This window comes from Teleopsis dalmanni, chromosome 2, assembly GCF_002237135.1.
Source record: "Teleopsis dalmanni isolate 2A chromosome 2, ASM223713v2, whole genome shotgun sequence".
Classification (NCBI taxonomy): domain Eukaryota; kingdom Metazoa; phylum Arthropoda; class Insecta; order Diptera; family Diopsidae; genus Teleopsis; species Teleopsis dalmanni.
The window spans coordinates 69,027,400-69,040,711 of NC_051847.1; the positions used below are offsets into that span (position 1 = coordinate 69,027,400).

Here is a 13,312-nt window from a genome sequence, read left to right on the forward strand (position 1 = left end):
TATATATATAAATTGTTTACTTTACGAGATGAATAAGTACTCTGAACTACTCTGCATAGTCTGTACTCCGAAATGATTGGGAGTATAAAGCCTACTCTATTTAAAAGGACTATTTGAAAATTGAAGAAATTAGCTTTTAAAAAATAGTTCCATATAAATATCTTTTTATTATTATGTTTTATATTTTTTAATATATAATATATTACTTTATAAGTAACATAGCTTTTGTATTATGAAAATTTCATGCTGAATAGTTCCCAGGATCCCATAAATAATTCTCCACCTATATCAACGCTACTGAGATAGATGATAAATATATTTTAAAGTCGATTGGATTCCTTGATTTCGAGGATAAGTTTCAAATCAGAGTTTATGCTACGGCACAATGACTCTCTTCTTAACCAAAGTGTTTGCATAAATTATCGTGAATAACGACAACATAACCTAACAATTACATCATTCATTTTATTTATATATTTATTTTTTGCTCTGTCTCAAAAACCAAATTCTTTGTCCAAATACAAAAACAACAAAACTATATTATTCATTGATATTTAATAGTAATAATTCGAGACCTATGGGTTCCCGACATTAAAAAATTAAGTATAAAATTAAATGGACTAGACTATGTCTATGTCACTATTTGTACTGTTTATCACAAATTAAGATTTATTACTCAGATTTCGCTTGATAAAGTCTATACATTTTCAGTAAGCAAGAGAATCAAAAATGATTGTTTCGGACATGACATTATACAATATTAGAAATTATATACCTGTTTAAAAAATCGGTATGAGATAATCGCAAACTGTTTTTCATTGATAGTTGGTTATTATTATAGATTGCTATATAGCATGTAGTATTCCCAGCTTATGGGAATTCAATTACATATATTTATCTAAAGAATCTTGTCCCTAGATAATACTACAGGGATATTTATGTTCAGGATCTTATCCGTAAATAATACCACCAAGATTTTATTACTGCTGTAAGGATATTATTTTTTCGGACTCTATTTGCTGATCATTGAGAAAGCAACACAGGCTGAATATGCTTTTATTAATATGCATAAAGATTATCCTTAAAGGATAGTATGGTATCCAATATCATTATTCATTATCCAGATATTATGCCTACTGTTGTTGGCATTATTTCAACAACTTAGGATTAAAAACAAAGTACACAATCTTCATGACCGTACCTAATCCACTTTCTATATTATATAAAACCAACAGTTATCACAGTCTGTTTTTTTTCCTCTACTAAGTTATGTACCAGTATTAGGAACATAATCAACGCTCGTCATATATCGATCATACTTCTCAGCAGATATTTAAAACATAACCTAGTACCATCAAGTTGGTCTTTATTATTCCATACTAAAACTTCTGACTATACATATTAACACAAACCAAATTGAAGTTCCCAAAATAATTCCCATTGTTTGGGGAGATTGACCTATAAGAACACATATATTTAAGCTAATTTTACATACTATTAAACCTTTTCATCAAATTGAAATGTTCTGTTAACGTTTTTCCACTTAATCCACCAAGATTTTATTAATATAATCTGTATATTTCAGATCGAAAGTGCATAAATTCATCAACAAACGAATGCTTACAAATTATAAATCAAATCATTCTTCAGGCACTTTACATAAAGAACGTGGACTTCTCTTAGTAGGGCATCAAAGAGATTTAAAAAAAACAGATCCTAAAACTAAACAAAGTGAGCAGATAATAAAAACATAGAAAATGTAGCGTTTTGATACTGCCTTCCTTATCAATCCCATAAAAATATTTTTCAATGGAATTATTGGATTACGTGCAATTTATAAAAATAATTCCAAGAATCCATATCTTTAAAGATCTTATCCACTGATATCGAATAAAGCTTTATGGCATTGTTTATATTTTTGAGGTGTGTCAAACAACATTAATGAGCTAATGTTTTTATTCAATATTTTGTATATGTGATGGTAATTTAGTTGTGATAACATATGCATATGATATGATATGAGCTGATAAAGTCAGAAAGCGACATTAAACCTTAGGCATATGTTTCAAATTTTCATGCCAAAATCATGTAACTCTTAGAAAAATATTCCCATTGCAAAAATGCTAAGATTTTATTATACTTTTAATAAATCAATTATTATTATTCTTACTTTTTTTAAAGGAATGTATCTGGGAGAACTTGTACGCCTTGCATTGCATAAGGCCACTAAAGAGAATCTTATGTTTTTACGCTCAGCAAATAAAAATAAAATTTTGGAAGTATTGAACAAGGAAGTGGGTTGTTTTAAAACAGAAATGTTATCTAGAATCGAAGCAGACACCTTTCCTGATTTTACAAATACGAAAAATATACTAAAAGAACTTTTTGGATCGGAAAAAGTGAATATAGAAGACTGCCAGAAATTAAGATTCATGTGTGAGTGCGTAGCGCAACGAGCTGCTAATTTAGTTGCTGTAGGCTTAGCCGGTCTTGTGAATAGAATCAACGAACCGAACGTTGTCATAGGTGTGGATGGTTCTGTGTATAAACATCATCCGAAATTTGATGCTTACATGCGTGTAACTATGCGTAAATTTGTAACCCCCGGCATTAAATTTGATATAATGCTGTCGGAGGATGGATCTGGACGAGGAGCTGCTTTAGTTGCTGCCGTCGCCAGTCGTCAGAAATAATTCCTATTTTAGAATATTGAAATCTTAGTACATAAGTTGATTTTTCTCTAATAAAATATTTTAAAATTATAATTTTTTGTTTTAAGTATCAATGTTTTAAATAATTGGGATTCTATATAATACAACAGAGACAACTGTACTTTAATACGAAGTGAAAGCAGATAACACAAAAAATAGTTATTCACATGAAACTATAAAACAGATTTTCAAGCCACGAATATCTGATCTACTATAACACAGCTATGCTTATACGAATAGTATTGTCCATTTTACTAAAAACCTGAAACCGGTTTCATAATGTGTTTTGTTGTTGCATCACTGTCCTTTTCTAGTGAAATTTTTTATAGCAAATGATTGACAATCATAGATGGTCTATAGACAATATATAGACGGTATATTAACGGAAATCGTTAACATTTACCTACTCATACTTCTCTTTCTTTCTATTGATTCTTTGTGTAATTTAATAAATGCTATCATATATATCGGTTTTTTTAAACCCATTTTAGCATAGTGGATATTTAAATACCCGTTAAAGTGTAGACACGTCAACTATGCTAGTGCGATCTAAGTAAAAGATATCATAAAAAAAATTTTTTTTTTATAGTAAAGGGCAAGGATGAACCTATAACATAAAAATAGAACAGCATAATTTTTACCTGGTTAACGTTAGTTTTTCAGAGGTTGAAATCATGGTTTTTTTATGTCGGAAAATGCTTGGCAAAACTGTTGCGAAATATTGGGTAATGAGAAAAACACAGAACCCCTCACCATTATTAGGCAATTTAATGTGTTCTATATGCAATAGAGATGCAAATTATGTAAAATTAATAGAAGAATTAACACACCAACGCGTTAGGTATTTAAATACCTATGCTATATCTCAGGAATATTTCCAGATGTCAAAAAAATGTTTGATTTAACTTCTATGATCTCTAATAGAAATACATTAAAATTTCATCAAAATCGTAAGAGCGGACTTAAGGCAGACTTTAATCGGTTAATGAATAACCAAAGATAGATATGTAAAGTCTGTAATTTTAATTCATAGCTAATACTTGAAAAATGAATATATGATTATTAAGAAAATAAATATTAAAAATACTTTAATAGCTTAGGTTGAGTTAGGTTATTGTGGCAGTTTAGTTCATTAATTCATTTAGAACTCCACAGATCCGTTGTTATAATACTTCTTGACGCGAGACCTTGAGTGATATTACTTTAAAAATCATTTCGCAAATCTTTTAACCACAAAATCTGATTAAGCTTATATTGTGTACTTCCTTGAGAAAATTAAAAGCATAATTGTCTTAGGACCTAATGCTGTTCTTAACTACATGTATTCTAGTACAGAAGAAGTGTTAAAGTATTTCTTTTTTCTTCTACAAGTATAAACACTCCTCGACTGATACCATGCCTACTTAGAAGAGAATTGTCAGGTCTATGTACACAGCCACTCTTTGCCAACGACGATCAAGTGCCGTTCGACACCTCCCAAGAAGCCACAAATAGTTCCAAGTGGGTTACAACAACAATATAAACGTGAGGTCAAGAATTTACAGTGGCAATATCATCTTAAAGACCAAGGTTGGCAAAAACAAAATTCTTAACAAGCCCCGCTAAACAGCTTTTAGGCAGAACGATGACTCCCTTGTTGCAAGTACTGTCCGAACTCAATTGAGATCAGTACATAGCAACGTGCTTAACTTTTACTTGTTAATATAAAAATTGCGTTAGATATTCCAATATCGATGCTGTCGTTATGTAGGGATAGATTTGCATTCCATCTTTCTAATTTGTTGGCCCTGCAGCATCCTTTAAAATCATTCTGCTGCAGTGTCGTATTTTACAATACTCTGAGAGCCGCTAATATCATTTAGAGCTGTCACGCATTTTATCTTGACAAGTACCTAATGATTATCTTATAATATAATATATCTTAATGATAGCTCTTGCAAATTTTATCCCTGTTCCATCATTTTTATTTTAGTATATATATTTTAGGATGTATAGCCAGTTTTATGTTCTGGATAAGACGTGGATAAGACATGACATATACAGAAAATTTGTGGCAGAAAATTATAACCCCAACACAGTCGCAAATAAACTGACTTTTTTCTAAATATATAACACTGCCTTATATACACTGCTAGAAATCAGTGTAAAAAATTACAACAGTAATTTGAACTCATGTTTAATTATGTTAGTAATATGTAAGATTCATGCAAAAAAACAATATTTTGTCTCAGAACAGTGATTGTAGCTTTCTACAACATTGCTGGAACAAAATTTGCAACACTTGCAACATAATTAACTCAATATAGAATAGTGACAGTTAAAATTTAGTTCCGGATCCAAAATCGACCGAGTTTACATACTAAAGCCACTCAGCGACCATTACCTCCTTTTGAAGTTCAGCCGACACAGAAATACAGGTTACAACTACAATAATCGAAGGAAGTCCCTAAAGTATTCCTACAGTTATGCGATTTGCTATTTGTTATCATATTCTTACTATATTATTCGGTCATACATTTAAAGGTTTTACTTACAAACATCTTTTTGTTCTTTTTGCGCGTCTTCAGTTTGAGTTAGGGAGTCTTTATTTTCCTCATTTGTGTTTTCTCCAGCGTTTTGGCTTTTATCATCATTCAAAAGTTGAACTGTTTTTTCCTTAAGAGAACATAAAATATAGTACACATATTATATTAAATAAATAATTATTATTATTTACCAGAAGTTTTGCTCTGTTTTTGAAATTTTGTAATTTTTTCTTGCACTTCAAGTAGAGCGGTTGAAGCTTTTGGACATATTGAAATAACTGTTCTTGATCGAATTCTTTTAAAGAATCTAATGCCACAACTGAAAAATTACTTTCCCTAACAGTTTTATTTTCACAATTCACACTATCTCCTGAATCTGATGTATTACTCATCATGAATTATACATATTACATTAAAATAATAAATTTAATAATATAATTGAAAAACAAATAATGCACTTTCCTATCGTACAAAAAATCTGCTGTCAGCTTGCTTATTGGCCGCATTGCCAACTTTGATTAGTTGTCATTTTCACTGCAGTTCTAGATGTGGCAAATATTTTGTATCTCTCAATCATACGGTATGTATTTGTTCTCTTTGTATTTTCTAGTTGATGGCTGGCATTAATATCTATTGATAAATTGCAATACAATAAATATATGTATTTCAATTAACCAAAATGCAGATTCTAGCTGGCTACGTTGAATATTTTGTCAAATTTTAATATTTTGAGTACACTCTGGAAATACAATTGAATGTGTTTTAAAAATGTAATATATCGTTTAGAGAATGAAAAATGAAATAATTCTTCTTTATTTTTCAAGATTTGTAATGAATTATATAAAGGATTTATAAATTCAATAATTTCTGTATAAAGAGTTATAAATTTTTCTATTTTCGCTTATTTTCTATTACTTACATTTAACTTACCAACATTTCAAAAATAACCTTATTAAATTATTATACATAATATGAATATATGAATATTACTTTATATATAACTAACAAAGTATACTAAATTTACTTTATGAATGCGATATAGTTTGAATCACCTTTGTAAACTTTTCTCTCTATGTTCTTCTAGCTTAAATGTAACATATTTTACATTTTTTAAATGTTCAAAAATTAAAGTATACCTTTTATCGAAATCCGAAATGTTCAACAGTTTCCATTTTTCAAAATAAAAATTAGCAACATAGCATTAAAGTTTTGGTATTCTTGTAGTGACTGCAACCGAAACAAACAAAACCATGACGTCCACAAATTGAAAGAATTGGATGACTGTAACTGCAATCATAACATGGCCTTTAGTCTGACGAAAACTACTTTTAATATGAATAAACCAATTGGTATGACACTACCTAATTAGCAATCTTAAATTGTCTCATTATTTATATCTTATCTTATTATTAAGTTACAACAGTAACTACATTGTTTTCATCATGATTCAAATAAGAATAAAATATTTATTACATCAAATGCTTTTTATTATAAATGAAGTTTCGATTTCACATTTAAATATATCAGTTTTTATTTCTTATGTTAGATTTATTAAATATCAACGCAATATATAATTTTTACTGTATTGTATTTCACTGTTCAACAATATTTTGACGAAGTAATATATATCGAATCCGTTTGGCAGCACGTTGCGGAAACTAAACCTGTCTACTATTGTGAATAAAATTCAAATTAAGTGACAACCGCGTTGATTGGTTGTTCTAATCAGATTTTTAACTTGGTTTTCAACTGTAGGTTGAAGACTAACATATTTATAAAATTCGTATTATTATATATATTATTTATATATATATTATATATATTTTTTATACTATATATGTATTATATTATATATATATTATATTATATATTATTAGAGTTTATAAAATTCATATTAACTTTTGTGGATTTTTGACATTTTAACATACATAATGTTATGTGTTAAGGAGTCAAGGAACCACATGTGGCCTTACATTCATTCCATAGTCGAAACCAATGCCAAAAATGACTGATTAATAGATATATTATATTTAATAATATATAATAAATCTATTAATACCTACGTGATATATTTTATGGTAGGAAATTTTTAAGCCATTTATAAGAGATTTAAAAAATTTTAAACTAAAGGTAATTATAATATTAACAAGTTTTTTGAAAAAATGAACATGTGCTGCTTTTCTTGAATTACCTCAGCTCGTCTAAACTACGGATAGCAATAACTGCCCTTGTTTTATAAATTGTTTGCGATACATTCTTTGTACCCATCTTAAAGCTAAGATGTAACTTATTTTATATCAGATTTAATAATACTCATTATGTATTTTATAAGATGATTTTGTTCTTTAGATTATTAAACTGTGGTCTTGGAAATAATTCTTGTATTTAATTATTCGTAAATAATTTTTTGAAACTACAACTACCAGGAATCGAACTCGGGTCCTGCCAAATTTGAAACTCAGGTATCAACGCACCTTTTGCTGGGCCCATCAGCGTCTGCTTATAATGGATCCCATTAGAAAATTAATTTTAAAATATTTTCCAAAATTATTTGTTATCAATTCCGCAATAATTATGGAGGCAAGTAAAACAAATTAAGTAAGTTTTATTTTGATATAAATATATTTTTTATTGTTTTTTGAAATTTATTTGTATAAACACAAGAATTAATTATAGATTCATAAAGTAAATAAATAAGAATATAAAAAAATATATATTTCGTTATAAAGACGCGTCACTCTCGGCAAGAAAAAATTAACATTAAAAAATATATATTATTTGTTACGTTCACTTACTATTTTGCAAGAGCAATATATGAGTTTGAGACTTTAGTATTTATAATTAAAAGAAAATAAAATAAAATTAAGTGAAAAATTTAAAAATATTTCCCATATAGTATGAATACTAGTCAACTAAATTTGCTGTCTGATTCATACTGCAGAAGCTGCTGTTAGGAGCAGCACAACGTGTGTTCTGATGGATCTGCATGCACGGAACACTACAAAAGCGAGTGCTGCACACAGTACAGGTATAATTAGAATAGTAGCCACACACAGCACAATATTTACGAGGTGGAACCTTTGGTGCTGGTGCTGCAGCTTGCATGTAAATTAGAGCATACTCACTACAACAACGTTTTTCGCTATCTAGAAATTGTTGAAAGTTCATTCGAAGTTTTTTGTGTGCTCTCTTACGCTTTTTACGTTTCTTTTGTTTTCCATTATTATCTCCCAACTTAGACGTTTTCTTCGACATAATGGAAACTGACTTGTGGTTCGAAATATCTTCTTCTAAATCCTTTTGCTGTGCTGTTTTTGGTGTTGCATTGGATGTGACTGCATATAGTGCACGTTGTTTTGCTGTTTCCGTAGTGAGGTTGAATGATTTGTTGTTGGACATATCGAGTGACAAAGTAATTACAAATTATTATTAAATTTTGTTGTGGATATGGATATTGAAGGTATACGGAGTTAGGTGTTATGGAGTTTATTTTTTACTTTTCATGCACTGATACATTAATGCGATCCATTAGGTCATCAATGCGTGCTTGCAGAGTTTCGACGATTTCAGTTGATATGAATAGGTGATTATCATCTAAGTCTTGGATTATGAATTTGCAGCCCAATGATAAAGTTTCATCTAAATGTAGCAGAAATTGTTTCATAGCCGGATCACTGGAAAAAATCAAATACATTAGACACATTTATAATAAATGCACATGCTTAATGATATTTTTCAATGCATAAAAGAAATGTTAAACCTCTAAAATTTTGCTGTAGCAGAGAAGGACCTTAAAAAGAAATCGGTTCGAAGGTGATTCGTATATTTCCTAGACAAAAACATATCAAGGTGCAATGAGTTAAAACCACTATAAGATTTGGTGAGAAGACAAAAGGTAAAACATTCATTGCTTACATGATATATTATTGGCTATTTCTTAGCATTTATCAAGCAACCAATTTCTATATTCCAGTGAAAGTGCAGCGACACACTCAGCAAAAGTAAATGGCAAAGTCAAATCGAGAAAATTGATTTGATAAATAAACAGCTTTAAACTGTTATATATGAAGTAAAATGAGCTGTAAATGTAATAACATTAGGAACTAAAGTAAAATTAGTTGAAAAATACTTTTAAATGGAAATTTCCTTTCTACTGCAGGAGCAGATTTACTGAATGCTTTCTCATTAACTGATGGCAACCTATGAAGATGCTGGTATTTCATCGGTAATTTTAATGTAAATACTTTATTCAAGCTTAAGTTAAGCAATCAGCTTAACGAAATACACAAAATATATGAAATTATTCTAACATTTATTTGTTACAACTTACAATTCAAAACATAAACAAATATCAAGCATTTCTTACAAGTTATGCAGATTTACTAAAACTATATTATATTCACTCACCATTTAACTAACACTCCTTTCATAACATTTACCATCTTAAAATAAATATATAAAATAAAACTCCACAAAAAATAATATAAATTTTGTATATTTCTTAGCGTTTGTAGCCCTTAAACAAAATACAGCTGGTAGAATAACTTAAAAATCCGTCAAGAACAACCACTCATCGTATCTGTCAAATTTAATTATATTCACAATAGTAAATCAGTTTACCTTCCACAATGTGTTGCCGAACGGATTCTATAAATATTATTTTGTAAATTTTTATCAATAAGTTTTTTGATTTTCACTGAGCTTAGGTCGTTTATTTAACACGTAAAAATTATTACACTTATAATTTTTTTTTGTCATTTTTATGATTGTAATCACTTCTGCATCCGACTAATCTGCTGTTGGTTAAATTATATGATTTGCTAGAATAAATATTTTTTTCCAGTTTCTTTCGATTATATTTTCCTTCACATTCCAATAAGATTAGAATTGACAGAACAGTTATTGTTCTATTATTGTTATTATAATAGAATAATAGGACAGTTAATAGAAAGAATATTTGCACAAAAAACTCATGCAATTGCTTATTGGAGTTTTAAATAAATATGAGTTGTTTAAACTTAGATAGTTTCGTGAATAGTATTATTCTATCAATATGTATATATATATATCAATATATATAAATATCAATATAGCCGCCTACAAATAAACAGTAAAATTTCACATTAAATTTTCCATATTTATTTCAAACTACGTTTAGAGTATGTATTATGTTTGATTAGACCTACAATTGTTTTATTTAACTATTCGTTTAGTAATTAATCATTTTTCATATAATGTAAACATATATGACAAATGTCAAAAAGAAGTTTTGATAATATTAAAGTCTGTTTAATATTTTTATTTAGTATGTTCGGTGTTTCATTCTAATAATATATAAATAAAACTACCTTTTATTGGCATAAATCTAATATAATATAGCTTGATATTTATTGCGTATCGCATTTCAATTAATGCCATGTATTGAAATATGTGACATTTATTGCACTTAATTGTGTAGCTTGAACGGGCTAATAAATTTTTTTATCATTTAATATATATACAATTAAATTTTTTTACAATTTTTCTGTAACAAATATTAAGTGTAATTCTGTCCGAGCTCAACACCACATGTTTTTTTTTAATAAACAGAATTTTCTATATCAAACTTCTCATATATTTCTCGAAATTATTCGTAAGTGGTAGAGTATATGAAATAAATAGTTAAAATGATATAAAACAGAAATGAATTATTTTAGCTAAATTTTTTTTACAAAATCATAAAGCTGACATTGAACGGCTGATGTATTTCAGGTTTAATAATGCACAATAAATCCAAAAAATGTGGTCGAAACTAGAAATAAGTTTTCAGTTTATATTGTAAAGTTTGAAAATATATTTTATCTTCATTCAACATTTTTTTTGCACAGGCCAAAAATGAAATCAAATAGGCACATTGGCAAATCAGCTGTTTGAAATGAGAACAAATGAATAACAACGAATGAAAAACACTTTCAAACGACTGTGTAAATATCATATAAGTTTTGTAAAAAATATTATTATTAAGCAGTAAAACTTTTTATAGCTTTGGCCAAGACTTATTTCATTCATTTAATGTGTCTTTATGCAAAGGCGAATCATTTAAAAAACTAAAATAGATGATGTCAACTATAATGGATGAAAATGGCATGTTGTCAATTTTGTGTACGACATTTTATTTAATTTTTAATTTAATATTAATATAATTGCATTTCATAATTTTTATTAATAAAATTGTGTGATTTTAATGTTCTTTCAACAGAAAATTCAAATTTTAGTTAAATAATGTAATTTCGGTTCCGTATCAACATGCGCTTAAGAATAATTAATAAATAATAATAATAAATATAAATAATTATATATATAAAAAAAATAATAAATATTGAATTATAAAAATGATTAAACAAATTATATTTAAAAACTTAATATATATTTATTTTGCGCTTTCGAAAACTATAAAAATATTAATAAACATGTAAAATAAGCATTGATAATGAAATATTTGATTTAAATATGATTTTGTGTTTATTTTAGCATAAAAAATATTGCCTTTATTACGATGAATATATGCATAACCACTATGATAATATATATTATAACCAATTGTATGCTCTCAACAAGACATTAAAACTAACATGCGGAAGAAAGTGAATGTTTCGTAGAAAATTTCGAGCGAATATTTTGTTGCGAATCACGAACGAATATTCGCTGCGAATTTCGAACGAATATTTCGCTGCGAATCACGAACGAATATTTCGCGTCAACGCTTTCGATGCATACCATGCTTATAGCTACGTTGGCAACCCTAATTGTCAAATTGTTTGCGAGAGTCTTCATTTGACTTTTTGCGTTGAAGGTGTGAATAAGGAAAGGCGCGAAATGTGCAGATTAAAAGTATTTCTTTTATTGTTTTTGTTTAGTTTTATAACTATAAACAATGTTGAAAGCACAAAATTAAACTATCCGCGTGTTCTATTACCAATATTTGATAAAATATCCATAAATTTTACATTGGAAGTTATTGAAAAAGGCTGTTTCAAATGGTGAGAAATTGTTGTTGCTATTGCCGGCTGTTGGTGCTTAACTACATAACCTTAAAACCTTTTGAAAGCTTTAATTTTTGAATATTAAACAAATGTTACTATGTTATTAATTAAATAGGACTTCATCGAGGCAGGACTTGATACTGATAACACCACTTTATGACGATAGCGAGGAATGTTCTCATCGTGCAACTGTTACTGTGGTGTCACGGGAGCGTCGGCGAAACACAGCGATTGTTTTAGCCGAGTCATTGTCCACTGATGCCACATTGCGTTGTGATGTTATTATTGATGTTATTGATAAGCTTGGCGTACACACAACGACACGTCAATTATACTTGGAGGAGGCGCCAGAAACTTTTGAATTACGTGCCGAAGATTCTCAAGGCAATGCGTTCACAACTTTAGAGGGTGTAGAATTTAATTGGGAAATCTCTTCAATTACTAGCAAAAGTAAAGGTTGGCTGCCTGCGTTGCGTTTCTTATCGTTTAGCGAAAGTGAATATCACGAAGTGCCATCATCCTTAGAGAAGTTTGAAGTGCAGCGTATGAAAGGCTATATGGTATTACTGGAAGGAATAAATACTGGCACTGCTAAGGTAATTCAGTGATTTATTCCATTATAAAAATTGCTCATTTATTTATTTTAAATTTTAAGGTGACAGTTAGTCTACCGCATGAAGAATACCGTCATGTGAACAAAATTGAAGTGTTTATTAGTGTTTTGGCGAATATCATATTAGAACCATCTGAAGTTCATATGTTAACTGGCGATACAATTAACTTCCGTATTTTACAACTGAAAATGGGAAAATTACAAGAAATTTCTTTGAATAATCAGTATTATTTGGAAATTGACGATAATACGGTAGCTAGTATAGATGACGCCAAGGCAACGGGCCTTAAGCTCGGTCGTACCGTTGTAGTGCTACGTGATCGCAATGCTCCACTTGACAACAACTTCTCTGGTGATAACTCTATAACAAAATCATCTGCACCAAGTGCAAGACTTACTGTTGCAAGACCTTTTAGATTGGGTGTAACACTCTTACCTTTT

General features: G+C 28.9%; 3 protein-coding genes across 6 annotated transcripts in view; 1 reads left to right on the forward strand and 2 right to left on the reverse strand.

The window, feature by feature from the left end:
* Window positions 1-13,312, forward strand: part of LOC119677818 (angiogenic factor with G patch and FHA domains 1-like) — a 163,557-nt gene that overhangs the window by 57,314 nt on the left and 92,931 nt on the right. The gene's annotated exons all lie outside the window — the stretch shown is intronic.
* Window positions 5,122-5,889, reverse strand: LOC119677823. Its single transcript, XM_038089358.1, has 3 exons — window positions 5,428-5,889; window positions 5,246-5,366; window positions 5,122-5,186 (listed from the first exon to the last, which is right to left on the reverse strand). The coding sequence occupies exons 1-3, from the start codon at window positions 5,629-5,631 to the stop codon at window positions 5,158-5,160; spliced, it is 354 nt and encodes a 117-aa protein (XP_037945286.1). The 5' UTR covers window positions 5,632-5,889; the 3' UTR covers window positions 5,122-5,157.
* On the reverse strand, window positions 7,977-10,166 carry LOC119677821 (general transcription factor IIH subunit 5-like). 3 transcript variants are annotated; one of them, XM_038089355.1, is made up of 2 exons: window positions 9,857-10,166; window positions 7,977-8,910 (listed from the first exon to the last, which is right to left on the reverse strand). In XM_038089355.1, exon 2 carries the CDS (start codon window positions 8,633-8,635, stop codon window positions 8,141-8,143), a length of 495 nt encoding a protein of 164 aa, XP_037945283.1. In that variant the 5' UTR covers window positions 8,636-8,910; window positions 9,857-10,166; the 3' UTR covers window positions 7,977-8,140. The 3 variants fall into 3 exon arrangements, with proteins under 3 accessions (XP_037945283.1, XP_037945284.1, XP_037945282.1); XM_038089356.1 differs by lacking the exon at window positions 9,857-10,166 and adding an exon at window positions 9,644-9,811; XM_038089354.1 differs by lacking the exon at window positions 9,857-10,166 and adding an exon at window positions 9,644-9,807.

Bases quoted from the DNA above. Each gene is read 5' to 3' on its own strand.
- LOC119677821 (XM_038089355.1), bottom strand. From the start codon at position 8,635: ATGTCCAACAACAAATCATTCAACCTCACTACGGAAACAGCAAAACAA.
- LOC119677823 (XM_038089358.1), bottom strand. From the start codon at position 5,631: ATGATGAGTAATACATCAGATTCAGGAGATAGTGTGAATTGTGAAAAT. The intron at 5,367-5,427 runs GTAAATAATAAT...TGTTCTCTTAAG, and splicing joins AAAACAGAGCAAAACTTCTG to GAAAAAACAGTTCAACTTTT. The intron at 5,187-5,245 runs GTAAGTAAAACC...GATAACAAATAG, and splicing joins AAAAGAACAAAAAGATGTTT to CAAATCGCATAACTGTAGGA.